The following is a 17423-nucleotide window of genomic DNA, read 5'->3' as shown; positions in this document are numbered from 1 at the left end:
CATGAATACACAAACAGGGGAGCCACACAGAGTCCAGAACCTCCTGAGTTGAGAGCTGAATATTGGAGCTTGAAAAGGGTGAAGCAGCCAGAAGTTGGGAAAATTTAAGGAAAGGTAAAGAAAACTTTGAAAAATATTACAGAAAAATTTTCAAGTTTAATTAAAACTAGAGATAGATTCACATGTCCAAGAGTCTAAATGAATTCTTAGCAACACACACACACACACACACATATGCACACACCAAGAAAAACTAAGGCACATCAAATCAAATTAAAAAGAAATACTATGAAATATTTCATTATGTGTTATGTTACTAACATAGACACTAAGAAGAATAAAAGAAATATTGCCTTCATCAATAAAGGAGTTTTTTTCCTATTTATATGTAAGTGTAACTGGCATGTGAGACATCAGATTTTTTTCCTGGTGTAGAAAGGGTAATGGGAGTAAGGACTCAAATTCTACCATGGGTACAAAAGTTCATATGACTAGTTCACAGTTTGAACAGCATCTAAGAGCATTATTTTAAAGAAGAATCCAGGAGCAAAGCAGAAATTGATGTCCTTGCATATCACTCAGTGGAGAGTCTGTTTCCATTAGAGGGGTCATGAAAAAAGAAGCTTGATAATAAGTGAAATAGCAAAAGGTAAGGAAAATTTCAGGAGCAATTCTGGTTTTTAAAACAAGACTTTTCTTTGAAGAATGAAGAAATCTGCAGAAGTGATCAAAGTTGAGAAGATTATCTAGTAAAAGTCTGAGTATTTGGCTCAGGTGAGGATCTATGATCTGCAAATAGAGAAATTTCTTCACCAGGTGGAATTTTTGTAAGATTCTAAAATAGCTCATCATTCTGCAGTTTTAGGTCTTAAATCCTAAAATTCTTGGTTTGGAAAGTTGCTTAGTTCTGTCTTTGCTCTACAATTTCATTTTCTCAGAATCAAAAGCCTTCTAACTAGCAAGTGTGATTGTGGTTTTTTGTTTGTTTTTTTTTATTTGTGTGAGTATGTGTGTGTGTGTGTGTGTGTGTGTGCGCACGCGCGCGCGTGTATGTGCGTTTCTCCTCCAAACTGTGCTGTATGGAATTACCCAAATTGTACCTTCCCTAAATGCTGTCTGCATCAGATCTGTCTAAACTTCCTCAAAAACCTTCAATGCCTTACTATTTCATACTGTACCAAATAAGAACGTGGCCTAATTGCTAAGATCTTCCCACATATGTCTCTGTTTGATCTATTCATTTTTATTTCCTCAGTACTCAGTCTGTTCTATTCATGTCCACCCCTCCTTCTGTCAAGTATGTCTCCTTATCTTCCTTTACTCAAGTTCATCATGTTCTCTCTTCTTCCCTCCACCTTTCCAGCCTTTAAGTTTTCCAAATATCTCTAAAGCTTTCCTCCATGACTGTTCCTTCTTTTTATATTTTTTATTTTCTTTGTTGTTGTATTTTGTTTTGTTTATAAATCTCTGCTCATCTAGGTGCTCTGGAAGATTTTTCATTCTTAAGGATTATTATATGGGGACTGGGGCTGTAGCTCAGTGGTAAAGTGCTTGCCAAGCATGTGTGAGGCACTGGGTTCGATCCTCAGCACCACATAAAAATAAATAAAGGTATTTAAAAAAAGATTTAGGAAAGACACATCACACAAACAATTAATAAAAAAAAAAGAACTATTATATGAGGCAAAATTTTGTTTAAATTTTTGGTAAATATTCAATACCATATACAATGATCTAATGAAATATTTTATATTAGTCTTAACTTTATGTCAGATATGAATCTTACTGGGACCTAAGCCTATGATTAATCTTTCTCCTACATTCTCAAATTCCTAAGATAGTTTATAAAAAGCACATAGAATATCAATAGATAATTTCTGATTGATTAGTATTTCAATTCCACAATTCAAATAAGCTGGCTAAAATAAGTATATATACATATTTACTCTTGCAATATATATTGTTACATAAATATATTTCAGCTATTTTTCTGGAAGATTATCCACTTGATTAAAATGAACTTTGATTCAAATAGCTAATCCAGATAACAAAGATTTTTAATGATATGTATGTAATTGCTCATATATATATATCTGTAGTTAAATCCTAATATGCAGGATTTAGAGTCCAGACTCAAGCTGAATTCCTTAGATTATAAATATCATTTATGCTTATACTAAGCTATGTTCCATAATTCTTTATCAGCAGATAAAGAAATCAAATATCAGAACAAGATCATGGAAATGTGGCAAGTAGCAAATTCACATTGACCTAGAGAACAATTCTTATTCCGCAACTTAAGAGACAAATGCTCATTGACAGGTTTCAAAGCTTAACCCTCAACCTTTTCAAAACTATCACTCTACGGGCTACTTCTCTTTATTTATCCATATTAATTTAAGATCATGGAACTCAATACACTCAACTTCAGAAAACTCACTACAAGAACCACTGCTTTATTATTATGGTCTAATTTGGGGTTTATGTGTCAAATGTAATGTTTATTGGAAGCAGCAGAAATAGCTTTATTCAGTTATTTCTACTACTGATTCTTATTTCAGAAAATTCAACACATCATTTGTGCCTGTCACACTTAGCAAGTGACCAAAAAACATCATCTATTATATTTCCCCCAATTAGTATCATATCAAAATTGAAGGATGGATGGAAGTTATGAAAAACTATGATGTGAGTTAACGTGGAAGAAAAATGCAAAATGTATAATTCCTCCTGTAGGATATGATCTTTGTGGGCATACGTTAGAGAATTAGTTCCAAGTTCCTAAACCCAAAGAGGGTAAAACTAACATGAAAACCAACACCCACATCCATTTGGATTGCCTCTTCAAACTATGTCGGGAACTGACCAATATCATTAATCTCATTGACTCTCATTAAAGTCAATGAGATTATTAATCTCTGCTCTTTTCAGTGAGTATTCCTTAGTGTAGCAAATTAGAAGTGAGAAAATTACCATAATCCTTAGTATCTGGACCAAGATATCAGTACAGATAGTGCACATTTGATTTGGAACATCAGATACGAATTTTGTAAAATTAAAGTGTATTATGAAACTAACTCACTCATTGGTGACTCAGTTTTAAGGAAGTTGTGATATTCTACAGATGCTAATTTATAAAATAATCTTATCCCACGAAAGAATTGCTGCTGAAGTACTGTAGATGGAAGGAACTCAAGTCACTATATCAAAAAATGGAAGAAATGAAAAAAAGAAAATTAAAGCAATTCCATTGTGAAATCAGTCAAACTAATATACTTCCCATAAGAACATAAAGAAAACCACAGTGTGACTGTGAGGGACCTTGTTAAATTCTTTTATTAAGCAGCCCTGAATGATCAAAGTTGGGTTGAAGCTAAATGGATTCTATGACAATTTTCTTTCTTCTCTTGAAATTTCTGTAGTGCACAGTTCATCTGAATTAATTGTATGAAGCATAATTTTTAGAAGGAAAGAAGTGATTTCAACTCGTGTTCAGAGGATAGCAGAGAGTCCAGACCAAACCCTCCAGAGAACCAATTATTGGTTTCTAAACTTAAACATTCTGTGTGAAACATTTTCATCAAAGAATACAAATGTAGAAGTCGAAGGTGACTGTTTTCTTTCATTACTGTTCAAATTCAGTACCTTGTCTGACCCAATCTCCATGGTGAAGTTTATGTCCTAAAATATGGCAACATCTGTGACATCCAGAAAGCAGTTCTGCCCAGTTAATGGTCATGGTGGCTTCTTTGTCATCACATGCACTAGCAGGCCGTTCAAACAGGCAGATCAAGGCTGCTGTGAAAGCTATTGCTTGGACCTTAAGTCGTTGAAAGAAAAACAAGTATAGGCAGGGTGATTGTTGCAAGAAAGTTGTATGTTCTTTAAGATTAATAAGGAACAGATAATGAATTAATAAGAATTTCTTCAATAATATCGAAAGGTTACAGGCAAGTATAATAAAGGACAGAACAATTATAAGGTTCGCAAAGCAATTCCCAAGAGGAGCTTATTATTGCTTTTAAATACTCTTGTCTTTAAAAATAGCAAGAATGAGAAGCTTTCAAAATTAATAAAGGAAATTGTACAAATTAAGCTACTTGAGAGGTCCCTGTCATATTCCAGTGTCATTCAATAAATAAGGATTTTTCACTTGTTATGTGGAATTTGATAGGAAGCAAAAAATAATTGAATTCAGTGTCTTGATTTCTATGGCATCTATTCCTTTATTACATAATATAGAAAATGAGTACCCCCTTGTTGACTGGCACTGAGAATTCCAAAATCTTATGAATGAAAATCAGAACAGTTAATGTGAAAGGCTTATGAGAGATAAGTTTAGAGATTTCATATTTAACACTCATTAAAATTGGGATCTGTTAGATTAAGCATTCTATGGTATAGACTTAGCAAGATTTTTTTTTTTTTCTGAATGAGTGAAATGCAACTATACACAGACCAAAAAAAAAAAAAAAAAAAAAAAAACACCGTAAAGATTTGATTGTATAAGCAAGAAGTTAAATTATAATCTAATACATCTCTTTATGTCCAAATGTGTGACTTTATAATTGATAATGTAGTTCAACAAGGAGGTCACACTCACACCACTTTAATTTATAGTGCGATCTACAATTTGGTGGTTACATCCCATACCATTCAGTCTTATCCTTCCCTCACTTACCTTTCCAGTTATGTCCCCAAAAGAAAGAATTGATTCATTGGCATCAAGAGGATCACACCAATAATCCATGCAAATTGGTGTTCCTTTCAGGCCTTGGAGTTTATATTGACAAGGAAATTCTTTGGACAGAAGATCATAGAAACAAATTTCTTTACTTGTAAAAGCCACCGCAATCTAAAGTAGCAGAGTAAAAAATCAGAAAGAATTTCTGATGGATTTAGTGACATCAATATGCAAAGCAGACATACAGATCTGATCTCCAAATCAGACATTGTTCCTGAAAGTCTTTAACAGCGTTATGGAAATGCAGCACAGTGGCACACATGTGCTTTATTCCAACCTAGGACTGTAGCCAAAAAAGAAAATTTTCCCCATTAAAGGCATTTTCCCATTGCTTTCCTATTTCTACTCTACACATCCACCAACATCTTCCATCCATGGAAGGCTACACAGCCCATCACATGGGAAAGACAAACCACAGAGAGCTATAGCATCCCATATCAAAAAACTTTACTAACCACGTTTTATGAAGTGAACAGAGATGTTCACAGAAATCAACTGATAAAACTGTAAGGAGTTTTATTCTTAGTCATATAAAATCCTGAAGACTATTTTTTAGAAGACAAATGATTAAATAACTTAAAAATCAGTCAAGAGAAAATATCCCGATAGAAGGCCACACATTGTATTTATTAGACAAAGATTTTAACTCAGCTATTAAAAATATTTTAAATCATTAAAGAAGCCAGGTTTAGTGGCAATCGCCTATAATCCCAGATACTCAGGAGGCTGAGGCAAGTTTAAGGGTAACTTTGGCAACTTAGTGAGACACTGTCTAAAATTTGGACTGGGATGTAGCTCAGAGGCAAAGCACTTGCCTCACATATGGGAAACCCTGAGTTGGATTCCCAGTACCAAAAAAATAAAAGACAACAAATTAAATTTAATACAGTTTTTTAAAGAGCCAGTGATGAAACTCAGTGGTATGCTTGCCTAGTGTGTTCAATACACACTGTGGCAAAACAAACAAAAAACAACTAGAGGAAACAATATCAAAAAAACTAAATTTAAGGTATAAGACTGCTATCTCATCAGAGAGAATATCAATAAACAGTATAAATTATTAATTAAAGAATCATACTGTTATATTGATTTAGACATAATATAATTACCAACAGGTAGAATTTACATTCGCATTTTTTAAACAACAGAGCCCCAAAATACATGGAGCAAAAACTGAAAGAGTCAAAGAGAGAAAACAGCATTTCAATACCTGTTTCCTACTTTCAATAATGGAGGGAACCAGTGAAGTGAGATTAACAGGAAAATAGGAAAAGAAAATGAAAACAAAAACATAATTGCAATCACTTCTGAAATACAGTAAAAACAGTGCCTACACTGATATTTGTAGTTGTAAACACCAGTATAAATAATGACTTCATATCAGTCATCTAACTTCTCATTTAAGAAACTAGAAAAATAAGTAAAAACTAAATCAAAGGCTGAATGTTTTCTCTGATATGCAGATGGTAACTCACAATAAGGTGGGGCTGTGTAAGGAAGAATAGAAGTACTTTGGAGTACACAAGGGAATGAAGGGGGAAAGGGAATAGGAAAGACAGTAGAATGAATCTGACATTACTATCCTATGTGCATATGTGATTCCACGACCAATATAATGCTACATCATGTACAACCAGAAGAATAAGAAGTTATACTCCATATATGTATAATATGTCAAAACACATTCTACTATCATGTATAACTAATAAGGACAAATAAAATATTTTTTTAATAAAAGGATACACCAAGAAGTAGAAGGAGGCAACCCTTTAGTTAGCTCCAACTGATAGAACATGTAGCAATCAGAATATACAAGAACCATGTTTCCAAAAGGTAGAGAGAAGCTGACCCAAAACCCTAGAGTCATCCTTAGAAGACAGACACTGAAAGTATTCAGGTGACTTAGCAAGGGGCACTCTAATTGTATCAAATGAAAAATGAAGGTTATAGTTTTGACTATGTGTAAGGTACAAAATTGTTCTTATGTGTATATTCTATGTGTGTTATTTTAATTTAGTCTTTAGTGGAGCTATTAATTCTACTCTTTAAACATATTAGGTTAAATATCTTAATTTCATTTGTGAAAGGATAGTTGGATAGAAAAGTGTAATTATTTTCTGCTCTTTACTGTACCAAAATCATCACATAAGCCACATGAACATCAATAAGGTGTTGTTGCTCACATAATGCTGGTCTGTCCCAAGATCGGGCAAAGGAGAGGATATTACCAGCTGCTGACAAAAATATGCCTTCGACTAACAATGTCAGTGTGGTTTGATATTGCAGTATTAGGGTGGATTGTGAACTGAAAATGATTTTTCTTTCCTGCTTGACCATATGCCCAAATAGTCAATAGCTTAGGAGAATAAAATAAAGTCAATGATTGCTGGCATTTATTAAATTATAAAAAGTCGGGGCTGGGGTTGTAGCTCAATGTAGAGCACTTGCCTAGCACATGCACTGGGTTCAATCCCAGTATCACATAAAATAAATGATAAATAAAGGTATTGTGTCCATCTACAGCTAAGAAAAAATGTCTAAATTAACAAAAGGAAAAGAAATAATAAAAATTATATCAGGATATTTTAAAAATAGAGAATAGGAAAGCAATAGAGAAAATCAACAAAACTAGACAGTTCTTGAACAGATCAATAATATTTTCCAACTTTAGCTAGGCTAACCAAATTACGGACAAAAAGAGAAAGAACTATAAAAAATAAGATTAAATCAACATAAATAAATAAACAATAAACAAAGTTCCTACGAAGAATATTGCAGTGAAGATTACTCTATTGATAAATTCTACCAAACATTTAAAGAGTAATTAATGCTGATTCTACTCAGACTCTTCCTATGAAATCACCTTGTCATGTCAGTATTATCCTACTACTGAAACCAAAGATACCTTAAAAAGAAGAGAAAACTGAAGATCAATATACCTTGTGAATACAGATGTAAAAATACCCAACTAATTACTAGCAAAGAGAATATAGCAAAACACACCAAACCATTACATAGTGTGACCAAATGATATTTATCCTACTAATGTAAGGTTTTTCAACATACAAAAATCAATCCCAGGGAAAGAGGAAGATGGCAGAATAGAGAAGGTCATTTTCCTGGATGCTCTGTGGCCTGAAACCAAGAAAGCAGATAGGTAGCTTCTCAATAAGGTGGGTGAAAGAAAAAAAGGGACTTCACTGTTAATTAATACTGGACACTGAAAGCTGAATGGGAACTCAGGAGACTGGATAAAGTCAAATAAGGAAGAAATCCCCCTTGCCACCACCACCACTGCCATTGCTGCTACCAGGCAGAGCATCCCCCCCCCACCCCCCCCCGCCGGGAAATAAAGTGGAGGGATAAAGGAATTAAGGGAACCTGCATTTTTAGGAGGGCTGTGGCATATCTGGATATGGAGAAATCAAAACTCAAAGACACTTCCTGACTAACCTGAAAGATGTGCTGCACAATATCCTTGTGCAAGAAAGAAGCTTCATCTCTCCTGGCTGCCTAGAGAGGACAGAGGAAGGAGCCATTTTTTCAGCCACACCACAGAGGCAAAGGAACTAAACAGACACTTCTCAAAAGAGGAAATATAACAGTCAACAAATATTGACCAGGATGTGGGGAAAAGGGTATGCTCATATTGTTGGTGGGACTGCATATTAGTGCAACCACTCTGGAAAGCAATATGGAGATTCCTCAAAAAACTAGGAATGGAACCACCATTCAACCCAACTATCCCACTCCTCAGTATATTTAAGGGAGTTAAAATCATCACACCACAGTGACACAGCCACATCAATGTTTACAACAGCTCAACTCACAATAGCTAAGCTATCGAACCAAACTAGGTGCCCTTCAACAAATGCACACATAAAGAAAATGTGATATATATATATATATATATATATATATATATATACACACACACACACACACACACACACACACACACATAATGGAATATTGCTTAGTCATAAAGTAGAATGACTTTATTGTTTTGCCAGAAAATGGATGGATCTGGAGACTATTGTGCTAAGTGAAATAAGCCAATCCCAAGAAAACGAAGGTTGAATGTTCTTTCTGATATGTGGATGCTAACACATAACAGGGAGAAGGGAAGAATAGAAGTTCAGTGAATTAGACAAGGGGAATGAAGAAGATGGAAGGAAATAATAAGAAGAAAGACAATGTAATGAATAGGACATAAATTTCCTATGTTCATATATAAATATACCACTGTGAAACTCCACATCATATATAACCACAAGAATGGGATCCTAATTAGAATAAGTTACAATCCATGTGTTTATAATATGTCAAAATACACTCTACTGTCATGTATATCTAAAAAGAACAAATGAAAATCAATCTAAGTAAGAAATCATTTTAATAGAATAAACTACAAAAATTACTATATTTTCATACCAATAGATGAAAAAAATGCATTTGACAAAATTCAACCTGTTTTCATAAAAACCACTCAACAATTCAGAATCAAAGGGAACTTCTTTCCGGTAAAGAGCATGTACAATTAAAAAAATCTCTAACTGTTACTTAATGGTGGAAAACTGAATGCCTTACCCCTAAATTCAGGAGCAAAACTAGAGTGTGCACTCTCACCACTTCTATTCAGCATGGTTTCTGCTGTCCACAGAAATTATACAAGAAAAAGAAAAAAGTATCTAGATTTGAAAGGAAGGATTTAAATGATTTCATTTGTAGACAATATAATCTTATAGGAAAACCACAAAAATCTAAAAAACAAAGAAACAAGTTCAGCAAGATTGCAGGATATATATTTGTTTTTTTTTTAACTGTTGTATTTTCATCCGATGAACAATCTGAAAATGAAATTACCAAAGGAAGTATTAGAAGAATAAAAAGATGAAACACAGATTGGATGTGATATCTGTTAAGTTTATCTGAATCTATATACCAAAAATTCAATAATAAGAGAACAAATCCAGTAAAAATGGGCAAAAGCTGGGTACGCTAGCACATACCTGTAATCCCTGCAGGCAAGAGGATATCAGCCTCTATAAAAGTGAGGTGCTAAGCAATTCATTGACACCCTGTCTCTAAATTAAATACAAAATAGGGCTGGGGATGTGACTCAGTGGTCCAGTGCCCTGAGTTTGATCCCTGGTACCTCCCTGCAAAAAAATGGGCAAAAGATTTGAACTAAACCAAAATAGATATATAGGTAGTAAATAAGCATATGAAAATGTAATTAACATGGTTAGAAATTATAGAAAAGTTTATTAAAACGGCAACAATATTCCAATATAAACTTTTAAAATGGCTAAAATTAAGAGAGAACAATGCCTGATTTTATCTAGTGTTGATCAGGAGATGCTATATCCAGATGGCAGAATAATAAACAGCAAGAAAAAAATTATGGTTTGACCAAACAACATGAGAAATCTCAGAATAATTATGTCAAATTTTAAAATCCAGACCAAAAAAAAAAAAAAAAGGAGTATACCCAGTATGACACCAATTATAGAAAACTCTGTAAGATGCAAGCTGATCTATAGTGACAGAATGCAGATCAGCGCTTGCCTGACAAGAGATGGGGTGGGAGGTTTACCAAAGGGTGCCAGGAAACTTTTGAAGGTGATGGATGTGCTCATTATCTTTGTCATGCTGTTAGTTTTTCATGGGTATACACATATATTAACAACTATCAACTTGGGGCACTTTTAATATGGGTAGAACATTTTGAATACTTATGCCTCAAAGAAACCGTTCAACAGAAAGGTAATATGAAGATTCTATGTAGAGTGACTACAAAGGACAGGCTAAGATTTAGTTATCAGTCCTAAGAAGAAGAAATCCTGCAAGACAGACATCATATGATGATAACAGAATGCTGTACACAAGTGTAATCTGGACTGGAAATGTATTTTAATCTTTTAAACTGTCATTTAATGCTTGTAAGAATTAACACTGAATCCTCAACAAAGAAATGGAGACAATACCCACAGCCACTATGCAGGCAGGGAAGACTGTTAAGGCGTAGGCTCCAAAGACCAGCTGCCTCAGTTTACAAGTTGTGGTAACACTGGTTGAATCCCATGAACCAAGGAAGATTAATGACTTCTTGCTCAGTCTCTCGTCCTTAAAGTGGGACTATTAGGAACTTGGTGGTTCCTAAGATTAGAAGATCAGGGCATGTTCTGTAGGAAGCTAATGACACTGATTTTTTATGGTTCCAGGCAGTAGAATATACCCTTCCTACTAAAAAGAACCTGACTTTTTGGAGAAATGGCTGATTCTTAGGTCTGGCACAGGAAATATACAAGACAATCCTGGAACATCTTGTCGTACCAGGAAGCAACGAAGCTTTCAAAGACTGTTATAGTTATAAAAAGACTCAGAAGATAACTTGTGTTAGTTCCTACTGTGTAAAGATGATACAGTTTTTGCAGGAGATAATAACTCAGTGGATTTTAAAAAATCAACTTTTTAAACCTATGAATTTTCAATTTTACCAATAACAATGATATAAGCACTCTTCATTCATCTTTTAGATGAACAGATCCTTTAGATCCTTTTAGAGGATACTAAAAACAGGTCATTATATTGAAAACTGGTAAATAAATGTAAAGAACGGAGCACTTGTCCTGTCTTATGTAATTTGTCCTGCATGATAACTAAGTCACTCATGAGAGAGGTTTCTTTCTATATAGAAATTCCATATCATAAAGGGAGAAGAAACAACATTCATCATCCGGCAACCCCTAATACGTGCCTGGGTCTAGAAAGAATTGGCATTAAGGGCTAACATCCCAAAATAAGAAAAGAACCAGGTATTTGTACCTCTTGAATGAAGCAAACAAACCTGAAATTAATTGAGGCCTTAGACTTGACTACTGATTTGCTGGAAATAAAAACAAGTGGTCTTGTTAAAAAAAAAAAAAAAAAAAAAAAAAAAAGTACAGTCAGCAATATCCAGATGTAGGAAACTCTCAAAGACAAATATAAATATCAAGTTCCTTTAACACAAATGCAGTTGAAATAGCCAAAAACTCTAAGAAAGAAGAATAGATGAAGGAAACTATGAGACATATCAGGGGTGAAGGTATAGCTCAGTGATAAAGTGTCTGCTTAGCATGATAAGGTTTGGGTCCCTCCCCAGTAGGCAAATAAATACATTAAATAACAGAGACAGAGAGGGACAGGCGGGGTTGGAGGGAGACATATGAACCATACCCAATATGTGGACCTTAGATCTTGATTCAAGCAAAATATTTAAAATCATACAACAATCAGGAAAATACCTACAGACAAAATATTTGGTGCTTTGGATCTTAACCAGGAAGGCATGTATGAAACAAAATTAGCTATGACTTTAAAATGGTTATTAAGGGCAGATCCAGAAAACATCAATTGATTCCTAATGCTATTCTCTCTGCTTGTGTTTCCATTTAAAATTGTTCATAATAAAATTTACTACTTGTTGTTTAATATATTAAGAATGTGGAGATTTTTGGACTGAGTAGGCCCTACCTATTAGAATTAAGAAACTGACTAGTGCAATGGTCAAACTCGGATAACCATGTCCCTGTAAATGCGTTAAGCTCTGTCATATATTACAAGTGCCTGCATGTGGATCCATGATTTTGCTGCAAACTGGGAAAGGAGTGAAAGTCTTTAAGCTAACATGCAGCATGGCCACATGTGGGAGAGATCCAGCACCTGAGTCCTTATCAGTGGAGTCATTTTAAGGCATTCAAGAGAACAGCTTGGGAAGTGGAGCAGCTCACTTGGCTCTACTTGTATGCCCTCCAGGTCAGATAAAAGTCTGTGCTGGCATTGCACTTGATGTTGACTAGAAGCCCTGTTCCCTCATCCCCCCCGCCCCATTTTGCATGCATATACCCCAGTCCATCTCCAGCACTGCAAATAAATAAATAAATAAAAAGATTTATTTATAAAGACTTTGTACCTTGTTTACATTTTCCAGAGAAACCAGACATGTCACCCAGAGGTGCTTCAGTTTGGTGGCATCTGAAGTGATAGGAAATGTTTCCTGTAGCTTTAAATTTTCTCCCCAGATTCCTAATAAGCCTTCTTTACTGATAGTCAAATAATGGCATGAACTTTTTAAGAAAATTACTTTTTGAATGGTGTCCTTGTGTTTTCCCGGGAGGAATTCCAGGTCCTTCCACTGAGGAACCACAGTTGCCTTGGTTCGTGCATCTTTCTCATAAAGTGATAACAGGATAAATGAAGTCAGTTTGTCCCAGTTGATGAAGCCCTCCCGGGCCACATCCACTTTGTCAAAGAGTTCCCCATATTCTTCTGCGGGGCCCCAACCAACGATCTCTGTCATCTTATGCGTGAATTCTTCTCTGGACATACAAATGGTTTCCCCTAGGTTTGGAGACTAGAAATAGAAAAAAATAAGACCATAGTGAAAGCATCCACAGGTACAAGAGAATCATGCTACTCCAGCACGGGATCTAATCAACAATTCTTCCAAGATGCAAAGAAAAAATTTTTGTTTTTTTTTTTTACTTTATAGTGACACCATATTAAATGAATTTGGGCTACAGGACAAATAATTTACAGGTCTAAAAGCTGACATCCTCAATTAAAAACATCTTTGTAACTGGAAGACAAGAGTCAGAGAAGGTTTACCCGCGGAAAGACAGGTGGGAGGGATGTGGGGCTATTAGCCAAGGAATGCAAGCAGCCTTTAGAAGCTAGAAAAGGAGAGGAAAGGATTCCCTGTTGGAGCCTCCTGCAATCCAAACACCATCTTAAGTTTAGCCTTGTGAAGCCTATTTTGGACTTCTGACTTCTGGAACAATAGATTAATACATTTTCATGTTGAAGCTACCAAATTTGTGATAATTTGATATGGCAGAATAAGAAATTAATATAGTGCCTTACAGAAAATGGGTGAATCTCCAAAGAGGCTTTACCACAGTGAGTGAAATTACACTGTAGTGAAACTTTAATCCAAGTGCAAGTAGTTCACCTCTGTAAACAAACCATTATAAAAACAATGAAACCACAGACCACTGAGGATTGCTGTTTATGTTAATGTTCTATAAAATATGAATTAGAAGACACTGAACCACTGTTTTTCAGGGGGGAACACAGGATCAGGTTTCTGCAACCCTCTGGTCACCCCATTTTCATAAGCAGCTGAATACATAATTTTGTTTTATGTGTATTTTTGTTTAAAAACTCTTTCTTTAATATTATTGTGCATTCATCACAAGTGAACTCATGGCCAACAGCATTATAACTCATGCCTGAATGAAGCTAACTCACATGTTTTCTCAATAAGGCACTTCACAGCCTTCTTGCACTTTGAAATACTAAAAATCTCTTTGCCACTACACCTGGGGGTCCTTTAAAATAGCAAAATCATCAACAAAGAGCACAGAAATGAGAAAAAGATGGCACTAGGTAGATGGGGAAAGGATACTTATTCACAGTGTGAAAGCTGGAACAAAAAGACAGAGGGTCACCTTGCTTGACCTCAGACTGAAATGTGTGCATTGGGAGACTCAAATTTTTCCCTAGTCTTTACATGATGGCAAAGGACCATGAAAGTACCATGTGCACTGATTGGGGTTATAAATAAATTTTAAGAAGTAGGTAAATTCACAAATAGAAAATCCATGAATAATAATTATTGTGTTTTTAATAAGTATGTTGCTTAATAGTGAAAGACTGTTTACTGCTTTGTGATAAGACAATCAACTTTTCTTACTACATTGGAGCAAGAGGTCAAGATTGACACTCAGCCCAAAAGGCAGCATATTATACAGCTGGTCAAATAGATGTAGGTTTTATCCTGATTCTGCCAGTATTGTAAAAACTACTGGCAAGCTACTTCATCACTGAGCCTTAATCCCTACATCAGTACAATGATAAAATTGTTGTAAGGATTGATTGAGGTATCATGTGTGCAAGAACTTAGTAATCAGATGTTTAATAGGTTTTTAATTAACTAAATAATTTTCTAAGAAATAATTATTATCAGGCCCTTTGAACCAATCAAGTGTATCAGTCTTGCCCAGCGCAGTGTTGCATGCCCATAATCCCAGCAGCTCAGGAAGCTGAGGCGGGAGGACCGAGAATTCAAAGTCAGCCTTAGCAACTTAGTAGGCACTAAGCAACTCAGCAAGACCCTGTCTCTAAATAAAAAATAAGAAGGACTTGAGATTTGGCTTAGTGGTTAAGTACCTCTGGGTTCAATTCCTGGTACCAAAAAAAAAAAAAAAAAAAAAAATAGGAGAAGAGTCTATCAATCTTATCTTTATTAAATTATTTTTTAGTCTAGAAAGCTTAGATAGATGGTAATTTTTCAGTGACCCAGATTTTAGTGCAGAGAAAGATTTAGCACAGAGAAAGAAATATGTGCCTAAAAGTACTCCATCTGAACCAAAACTGCAAAATGTTTTTGAAAACTAAGTCAATGTTGATCTTCAACTATTACATAATGACATCAATCAATCTCACATATATTATAATCTCATTAATAAAACATTTTAAAACATTTTAAAGCAGAATCTCAGTGCATTTTCTTCTTATGGGCTAGTAATTTATTTTTATTTCTAAGAATGTTCTGACAGACATTGAAAAAAATTTTTTTTACATTCAAGAATATGGAAATGTAAATATAACATGAGCAACAGATTTTCTTCCCTGATACCATAAACAATTAACTACATAGTTTTCTGCACATTGATAATGCCAATATGCACTGGTGAAGAGAGAGGAAATATTCTCAATTTATGAAATTGATAAAAAAGTAAAGTCCAAATGTATGCTCTCCATGACAATTCCATTACTAATTGTTCACCCATTACTTTTTTAAGTTTGGAAATAAAACCATATTTTACCACCTCTTTGATTAACATTTAAGAGTTTGCTATTACTAAAAAAAAATCCTACCTTTTTTCAAGAGGCATTATGTCTCAAACAATATGTGGCCTATGTTGATTAATTCTATTACATGCTAGCTTGAATAAATTACTCACATGTACTGTTAACATACTTGCTATGGTTTGGATGTGAAGTATCCCCCAAAGACTCATGTGTTAAAGGGTGGGTCCCCAATGCAGCAGTGTTCAGAAGTGGAAACTCTGTGAAGTGATTGGATCATGAGGGCTCCAACTTTATTGGTGGATGAATCCACTGAGAGATTCATCACTGGATGAACTATTGGAGGGTGATGGACCATAGGAGGTGAACCTAGTTGGAAAAAGTGGATCCATGAGGTATACCCTTGGCAATCAGATCTTATCCCTGGTTGCCTCCTCTCTCTCCCTGAGTTTCCCAGGGAGAGAGCAGCTCTGCTCTGCCATGCCTTGTCTGCCCTGATGCTCTTGCTTAGGCCCATAGCAATGGAACCAGCCAACCATGAACTAAAACCTTTAAAACTGTGAGCCAAAATAAATCTTTCCTGCTTTAAGTTGTTTGTTTCTCTCAAGTATTTTGTCACAGTGACACAATACTGACTAATACAGTATTTGATTTCCTACATAAGCTGAAAAGCACAAAAGCATTCATATTTACCACACAATTTATTCTCATTTTATCAGTGGTTCCCACTTGCCCTCTGGGACTAGAATTAATTCATTCATTCCACCTTAGCATACATATTGCACTCTGTTGTAGAGAGATTGCATGGTAGTGTAACTGGAGCTCTAAACCCCAGCCATAGTTTGTACTTCTAAATACAAATAATGATAGCTAACTTAGGGTTTTTATCAAGATTAATAGAATAATTTCATGTATGTATAGCACATGAGATAATTTAATGTGTTGATAGCACATTTATATTCAATAAATGTTAATTTCTTGCTAAAGGGTTTAAAGAATATTAAGAACTCTATAAATCAAGTCATTGTGCCATCAGTGACTACTGTCTGAGAATTTACCTAAACTCCTGAGCGTGCATGTGTGTGTGAGTGTGTGTGTGTGTGTGTGTGTGTGTAAACTGAGGTGTCAATAATTTTTAATTTTAGTACATTGATCTTCTGTATGAGGAGTGACTCATTGGAAATTGGGTGGTTCTAAGAGATTTATTGGGGGGGAGGGGGTCAAAATATGTTGAGAAGACACCACCAACAGGATAATCTGAAGCTCTCTACTTCTATGTCCATGGCTATCATGACTGTGTAGACTAGTTTTGAGCTTAAAATGAGATAACTGTGCACACTCTTTCAGCTGCTTTTCAGAAGCAAACACTGTCCTAAGTAAGTCTTGTAAAAGTAAAATTCACCTTTTCCCAGAAACCTCAGCTATTTCACATACTCATGATAACATTCATAGTTTCTATCTTCCAGGCACCATTGGAGTCTGCTGAGGTCCCATACTGGACTTCTTGGAAAGAAGTAACCCCATGGAAAAGAACATAAGAAACTCATCAGTCTAAAACTGAACTTGCATATGCCATGATTTAATTGTCAAAAACTCTGAGTTTATATTAGTTTGAGTTTATATTATTTGTTCTTTGATAAATTATTTTGAGTCATTGATATACACACATGTACATAAGTATTTATTAAAGTTAATATTAATTTAAGTTAGCATCTGGATTTTATGCCTGAATTTGCACATAATATTTGTGTAACCTTGAAGCAGTCATAACGTCTCTCAGGTTTGTATGAGGCGCCAATAAGAACACTTACATAAAAGG

The 17423-nt window shown here is 34.9% G+C and overlaps 1 protein-coding gene across 5 annotated transcripts in view; it reads right to left on the bottom strand.

Annotated features, from left to right (window-relative positions):
• WDR49 (WD repeat domain 49) overlaps window positions 1-17423 on the bottom strand; it is a 133323-nt gene that overhangs the window by 100021 nt on the left and 15879 nt on the right. For 3 of the 5 annotated variants that reach the window (XM_079156380.1, XM_079156383.1, XM_079156381.1), the window contains exons 3-5: window positions 12705-13145; window positions 4682-4855; window positions 3646-3820 (exon numbers count right to left, since the gene is read on the bottom strand). In XM_079156380.1, coding sequence (XP_079012506.1) covers window positions 3646-3820; window positions 4682-4855; window positions 12705-13145 — 790 coding nt within the window. The remainder of the gene's footprint in view (window positions 1-3645; window positions 3821-4681; window positions 4856-12704; window positions 13146-17423) is intronic. The other 2 variants (XM_079156382.1, XM_079156384.1) reach the window with 2 other exon arrangements.

The sequence above is a fragment of the Sciurus vulgaris genome, assembly GCF_902686455.1.
Source record: "Sciurus vulgaris genome assembly, chromosome: 10".
NCBI classification, from domain to species: Eukaryota; Metazoa; Chordata; class Mammalia; order Rodentia; family Sciuridae; genus Sciurus; species Sciurus vulgaris.
Note: the sequence above shows the minus strand (reverse complement) of the source record. Positions and strands in the feature narration are given on the sequence as shown.